Source organism: Stegastes partitus, unplaced genomic scaffold (genome assembly GCF_000690725.1).
Source record: "Stegastes partitus isolate 25-593 unplaced genomic scaffold, Stegastes_partitus-1.0.2 Scaffold8, whole genome shotgun sequence".
Classification (NCBI taxonomy): Eukaryota; Metazoa; Chordata; class Actinopteri; family Pomacentridae; genus Stegastes; species Stegastes partitus.
The window spans coordinates 1,739,676-1,762,246 of NW_007577739.1; the positions used below are offsets into that span (position 1 = coordinate 1,739,676).

The 22,571-nt window shown below is 42.9% G+C and overlaps 2 protein-coding genes across 2 annotated transcripts; one reads left to right on the forward strand and one right to left on the reverse strand.

The window, feature by feature from the left end:
* Nucleotides 1–5,418: 5,418 nt before the first annotated feature.
* Nucleotides 5,419–15,577, forward strand: pcnx4 (pecanex 4). The gene is made up of 11 exons (XM_008283823.1): nt 5,419–5,551; nt 6,265–7,039; nt 7,143–7,322; nt 7,951–8,489; nt 8,589–8,689; nt 9,008–9,130; nt 11,319–11,679; nt 13,056–13,159; nt 13,237–14,342; nt 14,442–14,628; nt 14,755–15,577. Exons 2-11 carry the CDS (start codon nt 6,342–6,344, stop codon nt 15,004–15,006), a joined length of 3,651 nt encoding a protein of 1,216 aa, XP_008282045.1. The 5' UTR covers nt 5,419–5,551; nt 6,265–6,341; the 3' UTR covers nt 15,007–15,577.
* Nucleotides 15,578–15,613: 36 nt separating this feature from the next.
* dhrs7 (dehydrogenase/reductase (SDR family) member 7) lies at nt 15,614–22,178 on the reverse strand. The gene is made up of 7 exons (XM_008283835.1): nt 21,978–22,178; nt 19,324–19,476; nt 19,071–19,177; nt 18,355–18,594; nt 17,945–18,067; nt 17,629–17,844; nt 15,614–15,932 (listed from the first exon to the last, which is right to left on the reverse strand). Exons 1-7 carry the CDS (start codon nt 22,105–22,107, stop codon nt 15,891–15,893), a joined length of 1,011 nt encoding a protein of 336 aa, XP_008282057.1. The 5' UTR covers nt 22,108–22,178; the 3' UTR covers nt 15,614–15,890.
* Between the last annotated feature and the right edge of the window lie 393 nt (nt 22,179–22,571).

The following is a 22,571-nucleotide window of genomic DNA, read 5'->3' on the forward strand; positions in this document are numbered from 1 at the left end:
CGACCAGAGGAGCTGCAGCATTCAGTGATCAGAGCGCAATCCAAAGGTGAACACACATCGCAGCGATGCCTGTAGTCATATTCCACAGTATTTTTATGTCTTCACATGGCAAACAAAACATTAATATGTCTTGATGATGGCATTTTTGTAAGCATGCCTTAGCATGACTTTTGTTTTTTGACATTGCAATAAATAACTTCTTTTTTTTTAAATATATGCATTTTTAAATAAATGAATTTTGCTGCTCTATGAATTATACAGTAGCTTAAAAGTAAAATGCATTTGACACGAGTTAAATTAGGCTACTTGACGAGGCCATGTAGTGCATTACTTTCAAATGCATTTATAATGACTGTGACTTCATGTTCTATCCACATATGTGGATCACTAACCATGGTAATCTGAGGATGAGAGGTTTTGGTGTCATTTCAGCCGCTATCCCATCCTTTGCCCCAAACAAGTATAAAAAAAAAACACCCACAGATGTAAGGGCGTGTGAGCCTGGCATGCTGCGTCCATTGGGTCAAATGCATCCCCAACAAGTGGATAATCCAGCTTTAGCACACCTCTCTGTGGACAATAATCTGCAGTCACTCAGATAAAGATGTAATCTTGAATAAGGTCCAAATGGATTTCAGAGATTGTCAGTTTCATCATGTTAGCCTCTTTTCGAAAAGCTCACTGCAGTTTCGCCTCTAACAGGCAAATCTCGTGTGTTGTAACTGGAAATGAACCTACTCTACTTAATATTTATGATGTTAGTTCTGATGAATATTAGAAAATAATCCTTCATGTCTTCCAGTTGGTTTAGAGTCCTGTGGCTAACAGTCTAAATATGGAGGATATGCACAAGGCCAGTGATGCTCAGTTTACATCTACAATAAAAGGAAATTTCTTCACACTGGAAATTCTCATTTTTGTTGTACATAGATTGAATGTATATGTTTTTCCATTTCCCTTACTGACGTAGTTTGAAAATACATCATTTCAGCGACAGATGAGTTATGAGTCTTTTAATGTTGATTCTTCTTATCTGATAAAGATTATTGTCATTTTGTACTATGCAAGCAAGTTGAGCATCTCTGGCCTAGGCTATATTTAATGGTGCACTAGCTTTTCATAGGGAACCTCTAACCAGATAGTTGTAATGTGCAAACATTTACTTGAATAAAAAATATTAATAGGACACCGATTCCCATCTAGCAAACAGTGCATGAGTATTATAATGCTGAGGAGCTATTTTCACTTTAACCGTGCAGACGTCTGTTATGCAGAACTTATTGTGATGATAAAACACTGTTTCAATCACTTACATAAACACATAAATAGATAGATAGATAGATAGATAGATAGATAGATAGATAGATAGATAGATAGATAGATAGATAGATAGATAGATAGATAGAGTTACCACCACCCTAAATACCTGTAAATAGGCAAAAAAATAAACACCAAGAAAATATAAAATGCAAAATGTACAATAAATGTAATATATCAAGTAAAACAGTCCTGTGTGGAGTGTAATGCAAATAGTAATGTGCAACAAAACAAGTAGAAGACACAACATAAAACGGAATCAGTTGTGAGAAAGAAATGCCTTTTTTTTCCAAACTGCAGCAAAAGCAAACACTGAAAGATTTCTCTAAAGAGCATCGCTTTGAATCCACCAGTTTACAACATTAGCTGCAGAGTTTGTGCATCGGCGGCGTTAACATGACCACTAGGTGTCCTTAGAGCTCTATTGACACTGCCAATCAGTCCTTCAGTGAATTCTCCTCTTGCCCTGCAGGCAGTAATTTATCAGTTGAAGGGGGATATGTGTACTTGGGTTTTGTGTCTCCTGCCTGTGTAGCTTTTGCTGGCAACAGCCAGCTCTACACAGCAAAAGTGAAAAGCTCTCCCCAAACAAGCTCCTCTAATGCATGTACTTAACTTCACTTAATTTGTGTTAATTCCTGGCATTAAGCGGGGCTAATGACTGCGCAAGTGAGTGCACTGTCATTACCTTGGTCTGCCTGACATCAAATGGCAGCTGATGGAAAAAAAAAAAAAAAAACAGCACAGATTTGGGGGCTCAGTGTGAGTGCTCTAATGCATTAGGTATTGCAGAGGATAATTACACATTTTATATTTGTGTACAGTATGTGCAGTATGGATGTTAGAAATATAACTACTTTTAATTCTGCTGTGCGTAGCGTAAGCTTATAGCGAACATACCGCTTCACGCAGTACGTCTCAGATCTGCATTTCTGTCCGTATTTCTAACATTAAAATGACATTAGCATAAAAATTGTGAATAATTCATCACTTCTGAGTGAACCCAGATGCACCGCTCTCTCTGCCTATCTCTCTCCCTCTCCTCGCTCCTCCATGTGAGTAGACCACATGGTTTGTAGCTGGTTTAATGGGATGGAATGTGACAGGTTATGTTTTCATCTGCCTGATACGGAGCCCGGCTCGGGCGGGAGGAACCGGGAGGGAGAAGGAGAGGCTGAGAGAGGAAGAGAGAGGGGGGGAGGAAGAGAGTTGGTCTCCACAGTTGTAATCTGGATTTATAATTAGACATGTTTGTGCTTGTTGTGAATCAGTTATAGATGATGCCCCCCCTCCCCCCTGCAGAACCACACACACACACAGAATAACACATGCTCTGTATGGGGCCATTACTGCTGGTCCACTAACTCCCTGCATTTGCTGTGTCTGTGCATTCAGAGCACCATTAGCCCAAGACTCTGTGAATAATTGCTGAATGGACCATGTTTTCGCCGCGATCTACTCAGCTTCCAGTGTTGGGGATGAAGTTAGAGGGGTGACGACATTGATTGATGTCTGATGCTGAGGTTAACACCGCGGTGCTTATCGAGGCATTATGTACTGTATGTGTAATGGATGAACAACATTACACTCCACACGCGTTACACGTTTACCAGCTTGTATTAAGTTAAGAAGTGCTTTGATAGAGGCTACAATTTTATCAGCATCATCACTTGAGTTGAAATTGCTGTTGTAAAAATGAACTATTCAGCTGCTGATGACATCAAACCACAAGTCATCAACAAAATATAAATTATTTTGTTTTCAAAAGGAACATATTATGTCCTGTGTTTATTATTATTTTTTTATCCTCACAAATACATCCTCTATCTTGCCATATTGCTTCTCTTGAAATCTGTCATTGAGTTATTGTTGTCGCTTGTCATTTTCCTGTAATTTGTTTCCTGTGGAATAAAGAGCGAATGGAGAGAGAGAGAGTAAAAACACAGATAAAACAATGGAGTGAGAGGCACAATTAGAATGAAAAGGAAAATGCTTTTATTTTGTGCAGACATTTTGGATGAGAGCGCGCCTCACAGAAGCATTAAATATTAACTGCTATTCATCTCTGGACTCGTGTGTCATTTATCACATTATTGAACTTGTGCATCATTTATCGCATTATTTCAAACGCACAAAGCGTATTGCGCGGCTGAAATGGCAAAAACAAGTTAACGGAACAAGCAAACAACAGGCAAACGCTCACATTTTCTAATAAATTTAACAAAAATCAATTTTCAGAGCTGCATCAGATGGTTGGAGCAATTTGGTATCGGCCTTTTATATTTCATGAGATTTGCATTGTGTTTCTTCTTTAGTGACTTCGGTCTTAATTCAAGTAGATACTCTTCAGTGGGCAATTGGAAGAAAAACGCAGTGATGTTTTTGAATAAGTGGTGCTATGGGAGGATTACAGGGTGCAATACATGCTGTCCTGACTGACAGCCTCTTCTGTTATGGTTTATTGTGTCCTACACGGAGTAGAAATTGCTTTTTCAAGATGACAAGGAAACACAACCTCCTGCGGACCCATATCCCCTCAGCCCCAGTGAACAACAACAACAATTTAATCTCCTTTGCCCCAGATTGTTGTCTTTCTTTGTGTTGATATTGTGGCCTTTTTAGCGATCACTTGATGATCCTCCTTTTTGCCCTCCTTCTTTCCAACTAAATCAACATTATGGAGCGACAGACACTTGACCGCAATCACTTTCATTATATTGAAATAATAAAATGCTTGTAGGATTTGCTCTTTTTGTATTAAGAACACCACGACAAGGATTTAGAATGTAATATGAATATTTTTAATCCTATGTCAGGTTTCGGGGTTGACTAAGCGCATTAGATTCAGGATTTAAAGATGCTGGCAAGTGAAAAGTTGAAAAATTATTCAGGATAAAGAACCCCATGTGATGTGATCGTTAATGTAATTAGAATTGCAAAGAGGGATGGTCTTTTTATTGTTCAGTGGGACCCTGTTTGAGTATGAAAAATAAGTCCAAAATGCTCCCTGGTTCTTCATAGTGCAGAACGTGGAACCTCTTTATTTAGGGGATGCTTCTTCACATATGTTCTTTTATTTGACGTGCTAAAGATTCCTCATTTTTATTATTAGTATTATTTGGAGTGGTTGCTGGTTACACCATAAAATTATAACTGCAGTTATTTTCATTATCAATTTGTCTAGAGAAGATCAGAAAACTTGCCCATCATTATTTCTCTATTAAATCCCTGGATGGCATTTTGTATTGTATTGAGTTGTTCTGCCACACAATCAGTCCAGAACCAGAAATATAAAATCTATTATAATGGAAGGCATCTGGAAATGCTGCAAATTCTTACATTTAACTTTTATGCTAAAAATAAAAGAAAGAAGAAGAAACACTTTATTAAATTATTAGAATGGCCTGTTATTTAAAAAAAAAAAGAAAAGCAAGTGGGTCCACAAAAAACTACCTTTAACCTACAGTTCTTTGGAGCGACTTTACAGTGCCTAAGGGAAACGTTTTTTGCATGTTTCTTTAAGGGTTCTTTAAAGAATCTCTTGTTCAAAAGGTTCTTTGATGAACTGAAAAAACTGGTTTCTTGTACGTTTTACTACGAGGAACCATTTCTGGTTCTAGTTTCTTCTCGGACTGTATTGAATGGAGAGGAGGCTGTTTGGGTTAATGTGACTTTTGTCACGTTTTTATACTCTACAGTTTCCAATAAAGCGGAAACGGACATCTGTGGTCATGTGTTCACAGTCGTTCTTTGCTTTTTAGCGTGTTTTATGGTCAGAAACGCAACAAGTTTTCATCGTTTTCTGTGCAGTAGCGGCCAGTTTGGTTCTCATTCACTATTTCTAGAATATGAATATACACATCCCCCTTAAACTATTGCACTTTACATAAAAATAAATAAAAACAAAACAAAAACCAGTCCACATACAGACTTGTGTCGCTCCTTGTTGTAAATTCTGTGTATGTGTATAGTTGTCGAATGGGCGGGGTTGGGTGTTGTAGAAGGCGGGGTTTATGTCGAATGGACCAATCAGAGGACTCGCTCTCCTCTCCTCTCCACTCCTATTGGTTACAATCTGTCTGTGTATCATGCCGACGTTACCTAGCTTTCTAGCGGTTAGCTAGCAGCTAATATTAATGCTGGCGATTTCCGCCAGTTTCCCCATAATAATACCTAAGTACATCGTCCATTACTACACAAAGCGTGTCTGCATGAGGCTATTCCGCTGTTAACGGTAAGTTTATCTCACACGGTTGCCAACCTGCCGTTCTTTACCTGTTAGTAACAGCAAGCTAACGGATAGTCAAGATGAAAAGACTTGCTGTTTTCGTTAGCTACCAAAAATAGAGCTAGCTGTGGTAAAGAGACAAAGATGGTTCCTCAACAAAACAATTCACTTTTCGTAAAGTAGCCAATTTGGTTCTAGTAGGTGAGACTTAGAGATGATACAGCTCTACCCTGAACAGCTTAGCCCACGTTAGCACATCCACAAGCTACTGCTGCTGTGTTGTGTTTTCATGGCAACTCCTGGCTGTTGCTCTCGTCTCCTCATCTCTCTTTTGTGCTGCATATTGTAAACTGAAGATGATAAATGGTTCCTGTGTTGATAAAACTTCCCAGAGGTGACCCATGTCTGCCCCGTTGTAGATAAATGCCTTTAAAAGCTGTTTTGTTTACAGTGAGACACCTGTAAGAAACCTCATTTTCCTGAGTTTAGAGAAGACATTCCTAAATCATCCAGATACAGGCAACAGAAACAGTGGAGAACACCTTGCAGTTTAAAAGATGTATTTGCTAATGCTGATCTGACTCCAGTTTGTGTGACATTACTACACATGAGGTGCAGACTGGGGCTACTGTTGTAATACAGGAACAATGATATATTGCATTTGTGCATCCCTACTTTGATAATAATTCTTCCTCCGTTGTCTGACTGCTTTATTGCAGAGTGCTTCACTGTGTGTGAGATGATGAATGGAAACCCTCCTTCAGCTGCGTGGAGATGACCTGCCACCCCTTTGGGAATGGTCAGAATGGGGCCAGATGTGCCCCTTCTTAATGAGTACAAACAGGAGTTCTTCTGGAAGCGCTTCCCCCAAACAGTGTTAGGGGGTCCACGCTTCAAGTTGGGCTACTGTGCCCCACCATATGTATATGTCAATCAAGTAGTCTTGTTCTTGACACCATGGCTTTTCGGGGGCATCGGTACTCTGCTCTGCCAGCTGCAGCTGCTTCGGGAGCTCCATGGCGCAGTGCTCTCTGGTATGCTTATGTTCGGGGCTGCAGCGGGTGTCCAGGCCCTGGCGCTTTATGCTGCTCGAAGGAGTGGCACAGTGGAGCGACTTGGCGTGCCCAACATCCTGGTCGATGAAGAGGAGGTGGAATTTACCCACTGTGTCAGCCCAGAGACGGTTCGATTCATTGCTCCTGGGAAGCGCTTTGGACTGAATGTGGTGCTGCATACAGTACTAGCCGGGGTGCTCTGTGGCTTTGGGACCTGGTATGTGTTCCTTGGCAGACTAACTGCTCTCTATGGCAGCATCGGTGTATCCCTGGTAGTCTTTGTCCTGAGCTGGGTGACACTATGTATAGCGGAGTACTCACTCATTGTAAATACGGCAACAGAGACGGCCACTTTTCAGGCACAGGACACTTACGAGATCACCCCACTCACCCGTCCCCTCTATATTTTTATTTTCATCGCTGTGGACTTGGCTGACCGGTGAGCAACAACAACACTGTTGTCTATTTAACTGAGAAGACATCTTATAGAATACTCAGAGCATTTGCTGTCATAATAATATTACCATCTTGCTGTGATGTAGGTTCTCAGACCCTGTCCCTGAGCTCCAGCTGGCCAGCCAGATTCTCCATGTGCTGTTCCTCTTCCTACCTCTGCTGTGGGCCCTGGGTATACTGCCTCCCCTGGATGCCCTGCTCCTCTGGGGCATGGAGCAGGCTCTTGTGTTTGGCTTAGGAGGCTCGCCCATGTCTAGCAACCTCAGGTACACATTACACTCACATTAGCTGCTGTTATGTTTACACTCTTGTTAACAAATGTTCAGTTTTTAAAGTACACAAAGCGATATTTGCAAATCACACCAGTGGATCATACCTGTCTCTTGAAATTTAAATGAAGAATTTCTGTTTCTCATTAAGACTTTGATTTTATTTGGCATTTCTTATATCTGATATCCTGTGTATAGCACATCAGATGCATATATGCTGGTTAAATATTAACATTACAACCATATGTCAAGCCAATAATAATTCACACTTAGCTGCAGAAGTTTTGGTACTACAAGAGCTCTGATATTTTATTGTACCAAACCCTATAACAGTGTTTATGCTCATTTCACCATGTATTTTAAGATCTAAAATGTGTCTAAACTACATTATAATCCAAGCGTAATGTGAGCCCGACGCTTGGATTTTAAGTTTTAAAGCTGTAGTTTCAGTATTTTTACAGCAGAAAAGCAGAACACAGTTTTGTTCATTCATATCCTGGTCTTATCCTTTTCTGTGGGAAAACCAGTCCTCATCAGATTCTAATAGCGCCACTGAACTGACAAGTGTGACATTAGCCTGTGTATCATCGGTCCTGCATTTCTGTGTGTGTGCACTGTCCCACAGGCTGCTGTTGATGTTTGCTGTATCTGCCGGTGTAGCTGTGTGTAATTACTTCATCCCGTCGACTCTGGGTGTAGTTCTCTTCTCCATCTCTACGGGGTTTCTGTTGAGTCTGGACCTCAGCCAGGTTGGCACACTCTGCAGAGGTTCCAGGCCAGGATTCAGGGACCCTGGATTGCGCAGAGGAGGGTCACCACCTCCTCCTCGCAGTTCCTTTGGCTGGAATCTGGGCTGCAGGGAGCTACTGCTATATTTGAGCGTCCTACTGGTGGCGATGGCAGAGGCAGGGGTGTTGCATCACTTCCTGGGTTCAGCTCAGTCCCAGAGCTTTGTTACGGGACCCCAGGCTCCTGTCAGCTACCTCCTCCTTGTACTCTTTTGCCTCTGCTGGGCTCTAAGAGAGATCCAGGGGGCCTATGTATTTGGAGGGGTATTCCTCAATCCCCTGTACCCTAAAGGCATGTCCAGCGTGCAGACGTTCAAGCAAAGGAACAGAGGGTTGTACATCGCTGCTGCAATCAGAAGAGTCCTTCTTTATCTTGGTGAGCTTGTTATAAGGTATATTTGAAGTTTGCTTTCCTCCAGTGTTCACGTCTCTCTCCGGCGTCTGTGCTGCTCTTACTGTGTGTTTTACTTTGCAGTGTCTCCGTTTGCAATGATTGCTTTCCTGTCTATGGACACGTCTCTTCAGCTGCTTCACAGGGTTTCCCTCAGCGTGGGATTCACACGAGCCTTTAGAGTGGTATAGTGACACTCATTTTTGCTCACAGTAACAACATGACCTTAACATGCAAAAAATATTTATTATAATAGATCTTTTTAAAGTATCTTCAGGCAGATTCTCAATGGGGCCAGCACAAATTATAGCTCTTTGTTTAAAAAAAATAGCTGAAGAGTGACGGTGAAAAACGAATCCTCTTGACATATCTTTTTTTAAAATTTCTGTCTTTAGTTGTTCTTTTTTTGATTAAATGCACTGTGATGAATCACTGAGTGCTCTTCACTTGATTTTTGTGCCTGTCATGTTCACCGTAATGACTGCTTTATGTTGCTTGCGCAGGTGTGGCAGAGCTCAGAGGATGCTCTGCTGCAAATGGTGGTGGTGGTCTTGGTGCGGCTTGCGGCTGGAAACGGTGTTCTGCCGGGTTGGGACAGCTTGGGGACTGGAGTTCAGCTTCTCTTGGTGAGGGCAGCCTTCATTTTTCCCTCATTTCTACCCCTCAATATATTCTTCTTCACGATATGTCATGTCTGCACAGGCCAAAATATGACCTAAACTGCATCATAAGTATTGACATTGTTGCTGTGACTAGCAAAATGAATTAAACAGTGCATCCTTTTATCATCTATTAGCTGTGCCAGTTTATGCTTTGTAGGGCTCCAGGGGGCCTGGACAGTGAGTGACAGTGCTAACCACCCATCACATGATATACTTAATTAGCCAAAACATTTATACAAGGATGCAGTCTTCTTTTCAAAGCGTAAATGTGGAAAATTCTGGGTACTGATAACTTCTTGTATCTTTAGTTTGTCTGGCGTATTGCAAGATTTTAAAATTACAGAGTCAAGGTTTGAAACTAAATTTACAATCCTCTCTGTGGCACTTTATTAGGTACACCTGTACAACTTGATGTAACCATTACAGCCAATCTGCCATAAATCCTACGTGGCCCTCAATAAAGAGTTTGTGTTCTGATTTTTGTTGATGCTGCCAAAAGAGGTGTTAATGCTGCTGTTCTTTCTTCTTTATTTGGATCTGCATTAGCTTCCACAAGGTGGTTGGTAGTCTTCCTTGGGTCCCTTCACAAAACAACATTAAAAATACATCAATTTGAAATCACAGAATATCAGTCAGACAGGGGCTGCAAGATGGCGCAGTTGGTAGCACTGTTGCCTCGCAGTAAGAAGGTCGCCGGTTCGCGTGGAGTCTCCATGTTCTCCCCGTGCAGCGTGGGTTCTCTCCGGGTTCTCCAGTTTCCTTCCACAGTCCAGAAACATGTTGAGGTTAATTGGTGACTCTAAATTGTCTGTAGGTGTGAATGTGAGTGTGCTTGGTTGTCTGTCTCTAAGTGTAGCCCTGTGATAGACTGGTTACCTGTCCAGGTGAACCTGCCTTCACCCTGAGTCAGCTGGGATAGGCTCCACCCCCCAAGACCCTGGTGAGGATTAAGGTGTATAGATAATGGATGGATGGATCAGTGACACAACATGATTTAATATCAAGCAAAAGTTAAGACAAGAAAAGTTTTGACTCACAGCACCGAGTAAAGAAAATAAAATTCAAAAAAAAAAAAAAGTTCCAGAACTGCCGTAACAAAATTTACATATGATTCATCAGTTTGAGTTTTAGTGACTTATTAAAGGAATATCTGTTGTTAATCTGTGTAATACTGGTAGGGAGCATGTTCCAAAGTGAGAGCCCTCTATACAGAACAGTTCTCATCATAAAGTTTGTTTGTGGTTATTGTTAACGCTACCACATGGTTGTTACTGAGGCTGTTGTTGGTGGTGATCCAGGCAGGATTTCCCTGAGTCCCGGCAAAACTTCATCTCCCACATGCTGTGTTGGAGCTGGAATGCCTTATATTGAATTGCGTTTCTAATATTTTTGTCCAGTCATGTTTGTAAATGGGGGTGGGGAACTAAAAGCGCCTCTGCTGCACAGTTCAACCGCACTGACATCTCAAAAATAAACTTTTACTTTTTAAACTGTGTCAGTGAAAGCTCAGTCTGACTCACCACATGCAGACTGTAGGTACAAGTCGGCCACTTCCGCTGTGCATTTCATGTGGTATTCTCTCCCCTTCTGCTGTCTGCAACACTTACATGTTGAAAATGGCAAGTTTAAAAGAAGATTTGGATCGTGCAATAAGGCAGGCCTGCTCGGTTCTTGCCATTTTAATAATGGTGCTTTCGTTCCTGCATACAAATGTCCCACAGAACACGTTCTCCTGACCCTACTTTGCAGTGACACCATCGCTGCAGCCTGAGCTTAGCCCCGCCCCATGTGATTGTGTTGGTTTAAAAACATACAAACAACCAGAGATGTTGTTACCTTAATGGCAGAATGATAATTGTGCAGCTACTCAAGACTGCCTCAGACTGGTGGAGCTTTTCCTGAGCTCTTCTATTATATATCATTAGATCTGTATTTAATCATCTATGTATATCAGTTATCCTGCAGGGAAATTTATGTTTACGTTGCAAATAATACGATTTAAAAAAAATCTAAAATAGATTTATGTAAATTTAAAAAAATAGAACAAAGCACACAAACATTCTATCCGGTGCTCACACATCAGCTGATAAGACCTGATGGTGCCTTTAGCAGATGAGTCCTCTTCATGTTTGCCTTTGTGTCTGTGATCCAGGTGGGACTCCTGTTTGACAGACTGGCCCAGTTCCTGGCCAAGCTGAAGTTCACGCTGACCGTGTTGGTGACGTCGTGGACAGAAAAGAAGCAGCGCCGTCAGTCGGCTGGAACTCTCCTGGCTCTCAATGCCTCCCTGTGCCCGCTGTTGCTGGCGGTGGTGACCCTCTCTGCCCTGCTCTCTGCCCCTTTGCTGCCCCTCTTCACGCTGCCCATCTTCCTCGTGGGGTTTCCCAGGCCTCAGCGAAGTTGGCCAGGACCCGTGGGCACAGCCTGTCCCTGCCCAGACTCCATCTTCTACCAGCAAATGAGTGGAAGTCTGGCCTCTGCGCTGAGGACGGCCTTCGCAAGAGGGTCACTGGGTTAGTTTTTTATGTCTGATATCGTTTCAGTGTTTTTTTTTTTTTTAAGTAAAAGGTGTTTCTATAAATCTATACAATCTGTGTAGCACTGAGATGGCATGTAACTAAACTTTTCATCTAAATAAGACTGCCAGTAGGTAATCAGGTGACATATTTAAATTAATTGTAGGTCCCTCAGTGTCAGTTAAAGGTAGATTTTCCCCTTCAGCTACAGCATACACAACCTTCCTTTGATTTTGCAGTGCACCAGATCATATATACCAGTCAACAGAACTGATGGAGTATCCAAAACTATTCCTTTTGTTTTGACTTGTGCTGTAATTGCAGTGACTGAACTTTCACAAGGGTCAAGTAGGGACCGTATGCAGATCAAAGACCACTGAAGCATCACCTCATACGGTTAAAAAAAAAAAAACTCAGAGTGCTGCCGCTTTTGTGAGCAGCCTTTTTGGAGTACTGGCAGTAATGTGAGCTTACGTGATCCAGTTGAGCTTCCTGTGAAGTGACCCAAAAAAAAAAAAAAAAAGCTCTGATCTGTATTCATTACATCCAAATGTTTCCACAACATTAACTCCATAATACTCGTCGGCTGAAGCGAGCTGCTGCTGCTGCAATTTTGTTCTCTGCTTGATCCGGGAGGGGACAAGAGAAAAAAACAGTGGAGTCGTATTTATGGAGCGATTATTTAACAACACTGAGGTGATATAATCAGTCTTATTGTGAGCTTCGGATGCCGTACCTATGATGTATAATTCAGCGCTTGTTACGTCGACGCTCGCGGTCAAACGGCGGCGGTTTGTAGTGTTCCTTTGCTGTGCTCACACTGGGGGCTGTGGAGCAGTGAGCAGGAAAGGAATCTGACCAGTGTGTCACTTCACATCATGAGGTAGCGGCTGGGACTATTCTGAGACGTCGTTATGGGACATGACATTATCCTTGAGCCAGGCGGGCGCTCGGCAACTTAAAACAAAAGCCTCCTTCACCTTGCCACCGCCGTTCATCTGAGCTGAAATCAACGTCTGTCTTCTGTCTTCAGAAATGAAAAGCCAGCATTGTACAAAAAGAAGAAGAAGCTTTAGAGGCTAATGGAAAGCTAAGAGGTTTAGTATTTAGATCCCTGTGCAGTCATCCAGCTAAAGCAGTATCATAACCTTCCTGTACTATTGTGATGGTATGTGTCTCCAAGCAGCTCATCCAGTGGTCGTGTTATCCACATAGTCAGTAGAGGGACGCTCAGCTGATGAAAAATGAAAGGGGTGTGCACTGAGAGTCCCACATGTGTTGATGTATGTGATGTGTGTCACCCTCTCTTGCCCTCAGTTTACATCTTACATGTAAGATTCATGGATGACTCACGATCTCCTCTCCATCTGTAGGTTCTTTAGCCCCGGGCTCTCATTTTCTTGGCCGCTTTCAGGACCGTATGGTTTGGATCATGATCCTGGAGAGAGGATACGGCTACTGCACAGTCAACATTAAGGTACGACATCTTTTTGTTTGTTTGATTCGAATCACCCATTGCAACATGACTATGTAGAGCGCTGTGATGTGTTACAGGGCCTGGAGCTGCAGGAGACGTCTTGCCACACGGTGGAGGCACGCCGAGTGGACGAGGTGTTCGAGGCTGCGTTCGAGCGCCCCGAGAGGCTCGGCTTCACACAGGGTTTTAACCTGCACTGGGGAAATGCCCTCACCCCTTGTGCAGCACTCGCAGTACGAGTCTACTCCGATGCCCGGAATGTGCTCTCTGGTATTATTGACTCACACGACAACTTGAGGAAGCTTCAGGATGACTTCATGAAGGCACTCATCTGGCTGCTTCTCCGCTACTGTGTGCAGAAGCATAAAGGATTTCTGTGGTGCAGCGATGAAGGGTCAGGAGTCGGAGGCATGAAGTCCCAGTCCTCACAGTTGGCCCAGACTACTTGTAATCAACCACCTGAAGCTGTGGTGGTGGAATCCAACGTGTCTTCTCTCAGGTTCAGACATGACAGCTCCAGTTTGACCTCCTTCGGTGACTGGTCAGATGAGGACGACTTATTCGGACCTCAGCCAGCCAGACGGACGGTAGCATTAGTGACTGCAGAAGCCCAGTCTGGACACACAGCTCTGCAGACGGGGGCCTCTCTGCCGGGCTCTGTGGAGATGGATAGTCTTTTTGAAAACATGGCTCTCTCTGCCCTACAGCCACTGCAGCCTCTGGGACTGGGCATTGGGATGCCAGCTGTGGATAAAGGCCGTAGCGCAGAGTTTCTCAGAGAGAGCCCTGGCTCTCTCCCTCATCTGAACTTCAGCTGCCCTCAGTCGGAGGTTTTCAACCTCCCGACAGGGTGGAGGACAGCCCCATTACTACCATCCCGCCTGATGTCGCTCAGGCCTTTATTTCCTGAGGACTGGTTTCGGTTTACCCTGGGCCGCTTTGGGCCTGCTGTGCAGGGCGACACCTCAGAGGACATGACCAAAGCCTTGAAGGAGGATGAAGCCTTGAAAGAACTGCATGTTCAGGTTGCACTTTCATGTCTCATCTCGCTGGGGGCAGAGTCTGCCTTCACCAGTCCTAGTTATGTCTACAGGCTCTACTGTGGAGACGTCCCGTGGACAGAAGGACTCGACTGGCTGTCCTCGAGGAAAGAACTTTACCAGCTCGCACTTCGGGCTTTCAGGTAAAACTGACTCTAGATTTTGACTTTTCCATGATCAGTAGAGTTTATTTGTGCCAGAAGACCCTGAGAATTCTGCCTCTGTGTATTTGTTTACCTCAGGTTCAGTTTCAAGCTGTTGTTTGATCAAGCGAGCCTGGGCCCGATGGAGTCCTCTGAGGAGTTGTTCAGCACTTTGGAGGAATATGAAAGGGACTGGTTCATCGGTCTGGTGACAGAAAAAGGTTGGCATGACAGTGTCCTTCAGGAGAAACCCTTCCTGTTCTCTCTAGGACATGACCTCACTATGGTAACCAAACAACCCATTGCTTCTTACATTCTTATTCAGTCCTTCAGCGTACTCAGAATTGCAGATTAGAGTTCAGATTTGTTAGTTTCCAATGAAGTGTAACCTTCTGACTGTCCCTGTCTGTAGGGTACCTACACAGGGCGAGTCCTGTCCCTGCAGGAGCAGCTGGTACAGGTGGGCCGTCTGAATGGAGAGGGGGTGCGAGGCCAGTGGGCCAACCTCTCCTGGGAGCTGCTGTACGCTACCAACGACGACGAGGAGCGGTACAGTATCCAGGCTCATCCCTTCATGCTAAGAAACCTAACTGTCCAGGCAGCCGATCCCCCTCTAGGATACCCCATTTATTCATCTGCCCCTCTTCATTTCCCCAGCCTCTGACCTGTGGCTCCACCTGCCCTCCTTACATCCATGTGGGGGAAGGAGGGACATGTCGGTACTACCACAGCAAAACATCAAGTTTTCAATCGTTTTAGGAAATTAATGTGGAAACGACAGAAAAAAAAGAAAAATTGAATTTGAACATTTGATTCTTGAAAAGAAGTTGATAGATTTCCACCAAAGCACACGTTTTATGGTTTGTTTTTTAAATGTTTGTGCTTAAAAAAAAAAAAAAAAGTGAATAAATTTCGCCACCTCCCCTCCTGGAGACACCTAAAGAATACCTCTGGTTTCATTGTCCTTTTCAGTTTTCACACTTGATGTGATTTCTCCCTCCATGTCCGCAGAAAAGGGACAGAATTTTACTGTTTTGTTAAAGATATCGAGGATGTGCCTTGGGTATGTCTTGCTGTATGTGTATGGTGTTTCGTGCTATTGTTTTGTTTACAGTTCACTTGTTTACAATTTAGAAACTTAAATGAGTTTGTCCACAGTTTCTTGTACATATTGTTGATTTTTTTTTAAAAGTGTAACTGTATATACTTATAATAAAATAGGTTGGCAAAAGAAATTTTGTCATGTTTCATTAAACAAAGCTGTCGGGGAAGAAAGCTGATCTAAACTTTTATTAGTCATTCAAAAGGTCAGTGCAGGTGCATAATGATTCCCACATGAAGCGCTGGGGCCTTGGGTTATGCATGTAAAAGGTAATTTATCAGAAATTGAACATTTGTTAGAAAAAATAAGATCTAATTTACATTTGAGATGGAACGAGAGCGCTGAGATCTCAAAGCAGTTAAATCTTTTCTCCTAGACGTCGGCAGAAATCATGCCTGAAAAAGTCCAACATTTGGAATGTCGTCGGTGTTTCTCCTTGAGAACATTCAGGAGGTCTTCGGTTTAGTGAAGTATGCAGAGTCGGCATCCTGCAAAAGAAAAGGCTCGTCGTCAGCACTGATTTTGTACTCTCGTAAATGAAATCAACATTTTTTTCTATTCAAGGATGAAAACTGTCTGAATGTACGTCGGGTTGAGATTTTGTAAATCCTGAGCGTGACCCCGACGTCGCTTCACCAGCAGTGACTTCGCCGTTAATGAACACTGCTTTGATTCTGAAAGGTTTTTGTGTGTTACAAGGATACGCCACAGAGCCTTCTGAAGCACAAGCACGTGACGCCACAATGGCCGGCCGCTTGGAACATGACCTTTCTGCATGGCCCTCAGCTGTCACTGTCCAGCAGAGGCCACCAGACACTGGTCAGTCAGCCAGTCAGCACTGCAGGGAAACAGTCATGCTCACTGTCAAACCCCAGCCACCGCCTTCTCCTTATTAGACTCAAGCAAGGTCAGAAGCAGCTGAGGCCCCCCCAGCTGTTAAGAGACAGCTCTGCACAGCGTCTGCCTCCCTCGACTTCATGCGAGTCTTTTCAGTGTGTTCGCGCAGCGAGAATTCCCCGATCCCAGGTCTAACGCAGCAAGGTCAGCGCTGAAGAATACAGCAGCAAGGCTAATCTTACAGAAAAAAAAACAAACAGGTCTCGTGAAAAGGAAGCACTTTCGGATGTGAAGTGAAATGCAGCTGTTATTAATACACCTGTACTTTTCCTGCTGCGACGAGACAAAACATCCGCTGCAGCAAAACACCTGTTGACTTAAAATAAAACATGTTAAGACGAGACACAGTCGAGCTGTAAAACTCTAGACTAACTAATTTAAGTTAAACCTAAATGGAACACAGTCATTTTTAATGTCATTATTTTATACCAAATTTTAGGCCAAAATGTCTGCTGTAAATAAATAATAACAAAAAAGAGGGTCTACAGTACTGTGCTGTTGGTAATAACAAGTGCTCCTCTGCTGGGCAAGGAAGCTGCCTGACGTGTATATGACCAATACATATATGACCACTGTGTTAGAGCACAGAACAGAGAATAAGGGTGAATATCAGGTGAGCACATCCAGACTTTAGTAAATCGAGAATAGAGAGGCAGTGAGGACAGTAGGTCAATCTCCACCATAAGGCCTGAGCGCTAAACCCTCACACACTACACTGATGCCACAGCTGTAGTGTTTAGGTTTGTCCAAAATTATTTTTTTAAAAAAACAAAAAAAAACAAGGAGGAATGGGTGCTCGGAATCGTCTTTAAAGAAACAAAAAACGTATTTCACAGTTTAATCTGCTGCTACGCTGATCACTACAGTGTTGGTTTCATTTTAACAAACTACTAAAAATCATAAAAAGACATAAATATCAGTAAATCCTGTGCAGTCATTTGACTAAAAAAAGCTCTGCCACAACATAGAGAGGGAAGAAGCTGCCACTTCCTCACTGATTTCTTCCCGTTGTAGGTCCGAACTATGGTAAAGTTATTCCGGAAAGTCTCACAAAAAAGGTGAATAAAAGCATCATAAAGTCCACATCAGAGCTCCTACACACTTGTGGGTCTGTGAATGTGAAGACTGGGATTGAACCACCGTGTTTGTCCTGTCAGCAGTTGACCCATAAAACATTCTCATATAATTAAAGGCATTTGATAAAACATGATGCTGTTTAATTTTCTACACTCTGCACACCAACAGCATGTCAAAGCTTCAGGGTGAGTTTACACATCATGAACCTACCAGACCAGCTTTGAAATTCTGCACCCTTTTCCTTCCCAGCATGTTCGTGACGAACCAGGCGAACGTGGGCGCGTACTGCCAGGCGTAGTAGAACAGGAGGAAGGGCTGCTGAGCGATCCACATTTCCTTGACACCGTTGGCAATTCCCACCAGCATTAGACGCACACAGCGACTCGTTGGCATCTTGTGCTCCTGGTTACCGACTGTGGCCACGGCCTTGTGTGATGGAAAGAAAACCGGTTACTGAAAACAAACCACTGAAGTAGCTGTTAGGTCCCACGTATCACATGAACCATCAGCTAATAGGATGCCTTACCCTGTTTAGATCCTCCGTGAAGGCATTGTTGACAATCTGCGACTGCACCGGCCCCGGACACACCGTGCTGATGAGTATTCTTGGATACTCGGTCAGCTCGGTTCGAAGGGAGTTAAAGAAACCCTGAGGACAGTTAGTTACAATCAGAATCACACAGGTGGGTCTGAAGCAGGGATCTCCAACTCCGGTCCTCCTGAGCTCCTGTCCTGCAGGTTTTAGATGTTACTGCAACACACCTGACTCACATTAATGGATCATTAACAGACTTGTGTAGAACTTGAGTCAGGTGTGTTGCAGTAACGTCTAAGACCTGCAGACAGTAGCTCACAAGGACCGGAGTTGGACATCCCTGCTCTAAAGATGTTTGATTTACACGTGGACCTAATGCAGACTAATCTGCCACTCTTCACCTGTAGAGCATGTTTGCTGGCGGAGTATCCGGTTGCCAGGGGCGCCCCGGCGATGCCGACAACGCTGCTGACGGTCACGATGCTGCCGGTGCCTCGCTGCGTCATGTGAGGCAGCACCTGCTTGGTTATAGAGACGGTCCCCAGGAAGTTGAGCTCCATCAGGGCCTGGTACACGTCAACGCTGGTCTCCAAGCACAGGGAGCGCTGGCTTCGGCCACCGTTGTTGATCAGGACATCGATCTGATCAGGCACGGAAAAGTGGACGGGATAAGTGTGTGGGAAAACAATACAGGTTTTTTTTTTTTTAAAGATATTTTTTGGCCTTTTGAGAGAGAAAGACAGGAAAGTGTAGAGAGAAGAACTTGCAGCAAAGGGTCATGAGCAGGACTCGAACCCATGACCACTGCATCAGGGACTGTAGGCCCTCTGCACAGGACACCAGCTCAACCAGGTGAGCTATAGCAGCGCCCCACAATAACAGTTTTAACTTTGACTTCTTTGCAATGAAAATGCACAAACAAAATGCTTTAATCAACGCTGTGTCTGCACGTAGCTATAATGAAAATGACTTGACTTGAATACAGCTTCCTTTAAATAACCAGGAGCTTAAATGTTGCAGTTTGACTGTCAACCAACTAAAAAGGTTGATGCTGTAATGAAAGTAAAAAGTAAGAAAGTGCTGAATTATAAAAGAGCAACAGCAGCAGTGGCCTTACATGCCCGAAGTACTGAATCACAGTTTTCGTTTTCTCCTCATGCGATGTCCTCTCCAGCAGATCAAGTGGAAGAACAAGAATATCCCCATCCTCGAGGTCGGAGGACTCTTGAAGAATAAACGACAAAAATAATTCAGCAGGTCACAACCGAGCGAATGGAAATGAAACCAATCCGGTAAGTCCAAGCAGGGGTTTATTTGTATAGATCATGCAGTGCTTTGCAAAAGAATGATAGTGTTTTGTTTTAAATTACCTAAACAGCGACGTTTCACTCTGGTGAGCTCGTCCTCACGGCGGGCAGACAGGACGAGACGTGAGCCGCACTTGGCCAGCTGGTAGGCCAGCTCCTCTCCGATGCCGCTGGAGGCTCCGGTGACCCAGACCACCAGGCCCTTCAGCTTAGCCTCTGGTCCACACAAATCACAAGGTAAGCATTTATTTGGTTACGTTATTTGACCCTTTGTGACCCGTTGGCTCATAATATCCTCTCAATTACTGCAAAAACAACTTTTTCACAGTATGACAAGTCAAAGCAGGAAAAACATCAGAATTAATAATAAATGAAGGTTTGCTGAATTCCATGTAGCTGCTTCGTCTTCAGGGTCACTGTCACGGCTCACTGGGACACTTCAGTAGAACGCAGCCATCAATATTATTATTATTATTATTATTATTAGTGACACGTGTTTTTCCTGCTATGATGTAGAAAAATGTCTGTTGTAAAAAAAGTTTGAACGCACAAGAGTTGTCTTACTGAGTAACTAAGTACATTTACTTCATGTACTTTTTATGGAACTTAAAAACTTTATTTTTTCCTCACATTTATTTACCACTTTTTTATATATTTATATTACTTCAAAGAATACAAGACACACAATGCACTGTTGTTACAAGTCAGCTGTTTGTTGCATCCTATATTCAGCATTTTTTTTTATTGTTTTTTTTTTTAGACGGATTTCTGATTAAACAAATTAATTTTAAAATGCACGAACAGCCTAATAACAGTGAAGGATGAATGTTGGGGGGGGGGAAACTAATTTAACACATGGAAAACTTTTTTTTTTTAAACTATCATGTTGCATCTAAGTTTTGCATTGGAGTTTGTGTTTTTCTAAATTCTGGTACTAGAATTGTCGTACATCCATTGATCAATCAGCAGCGGCTCTGTAAAGATCATATCAGTTAAAGCCGACACTATCTGACAGCGAGTTATTTTTTTATCTGAAATCCTCACTCGCTCTATTATTGTACAACAGCTTACACATTAATAAGGAAGTTGTTCTGCAGTAGAACTGTTTGCCATCCGTGCTCTTGCAGCACAACATACGTCAAAATAGAATCTGTGATGAATACACAAAAGAAAACGTATGTGGGGGTTTTACATCTAGTGAGGCTCCCTGTGTGTTGCCCTCAATAGTGGAGCACAATCTCCTTCTTATGACGCATTACACATCTACCTCAAGATATTCAATCAGAGTTACTTTTAAACTCCCTCTGGTTGCTGATTAAACCCAGAAAAACTCTACTTTGTGCAACAAAGTTACATGTTTAGAAGTTTTGTATCTGAAAATAATACCTTACTGCCTTAAAATAGGTCAGAAGATGTTACTCTACACCAGAGATCTCCAGCTCTGGTCCTCCTGAGCTGCTGTCCTGCAGGTTTTAGACGTTACTGCAACACACCTGACTCACATTAATGGATCAGACTTATGAAGAACTTGGCAACAAGCTGTTGGAGATCTCTGCTCTACACTGTTCTAACCTTTCTCTCCATGCACACTTGCTGCAGGTTGAGCACACCAGCTCACCAACGACTCTAAAACTACACCATTAATAGTTGCAATACTGGAGTAATTCAGCCATGTATGTCTGATCTGGATGAAACCATACTGCACGTGTGTACAGTCGTCCTCAGATGTGTTCATAGCCTCCCGTTAAAGAAGGAAATAAACAGCTGGAATAAGCTGAAATTGACAAAAATAATAATAAATAAAAATTTAATGAAAATCATGATGTTGCTTTTGAATTGTGGTTCAACAGAAATATATTTTTTTTAAAAACAAAATAAAATAAAACAAAACAAGCATGATGGGACCCATAAACTAACATTTAGTTGAACAACCCTTTAATCACTGCCATCAGGTGTTTCTGTAACTCTCATCAGACGTCTGCACCTGTTGACAGGTGTTCTGATTTCACTGCTCATCAGCACAGTGCTCTCATTTGTCCGGGATAGTTTTTTATTTTTTTTAATTATTCTTTTCAAACACAATACTTCACAAGTATTTCACTAAATTATAATTTTGCTAATTTTTATTTATTATTACTTTTTTTCAGTGTTTCAGTCTGTATTGCAGTTTCATGGTGGTAACGCTCAGCTAAAGCGGCTCATTTTGCTCTCTGTGTGTATTTAATAGGGCACAAAACCATAAAACAATAAAAACTTAATTAAGACATTAAACAGAAGCACCTTTGCTTTACACACACCTTTAGCAGACAGCATGTCGCTGTAGGATAATTGTGCTTTTTCTAGTTGTATTTGAAGACTTCATTTGCAAAACCAGATAACTTCATCTTCACAAACCTTCATTAACCCACTTTTCCATCATCAACCTGAGACAATATCAATCAATCTTTACTTATCTCTACTTTTGCCATTTCTACTGAGTTAAATCCACTGAACTTCAGTTTGAGCAAACAACAAAAAAACAAGTTTTCTGTAAAGGAGTTATCTGTTAATGCAAATGGACTCTTCAGCTGTTGGATGTGAACACATTTATGAGCCACAAGGTTTTAAGTTCACTGTCACACACATTAGAAGTTGGACCTCTGACCAGCTGACAGGAACACGTCACGCGTCTGCAGTGAGCTTCTTGACCACTAACAGGACCGGTCCGTGGAGCTCACCTGGCCTGTGTCCGACCAGAGTCGCCCACAGCAGCGTGAAGTCCGCATCCGCCACCACGAAACCCACCAAGTGCGCGAGGAGCCAGAGCGCCGCGACGCAGCAGAGCGCGGAGGCGACGCAGCAATCCATGTGGTGGACACCCACGGGCAGCAAAACTCGCTCACTAGTGTCGGAAGCTGCTGCAACAAAAAAACCTGCAACAACAGAAACGCTGCTGACAGATATGACGACACTTCCGCTACGGCGTTGTCAAAATAAAAGCTCAGCAAACGGATGCAAATAAATGAGAGGAAAAATAAATGAAGAGTTCATTTGCAAGAACAGATAACTCCATGTCCACAAACCTTCAGATCATTTTCCATCGTCTACCTGAGACATTATTATTCAGACTTAAGTCATCTCTATTGTTGTCATTTCTACTGAGTCAAATCCACTCAGCTTCAGCTCGATATGATCTCAAGCAAACAACAAAAAAAAAGAGTTTTCTGAAAACTTCTGAGAACTCTTCAGATGCAGGCCTGTCTAGCTGTTGATGTGCTTTAGCAGGTCATATTTACACTCTTTCTACATCATGCAGGGTTACCTATCTATCT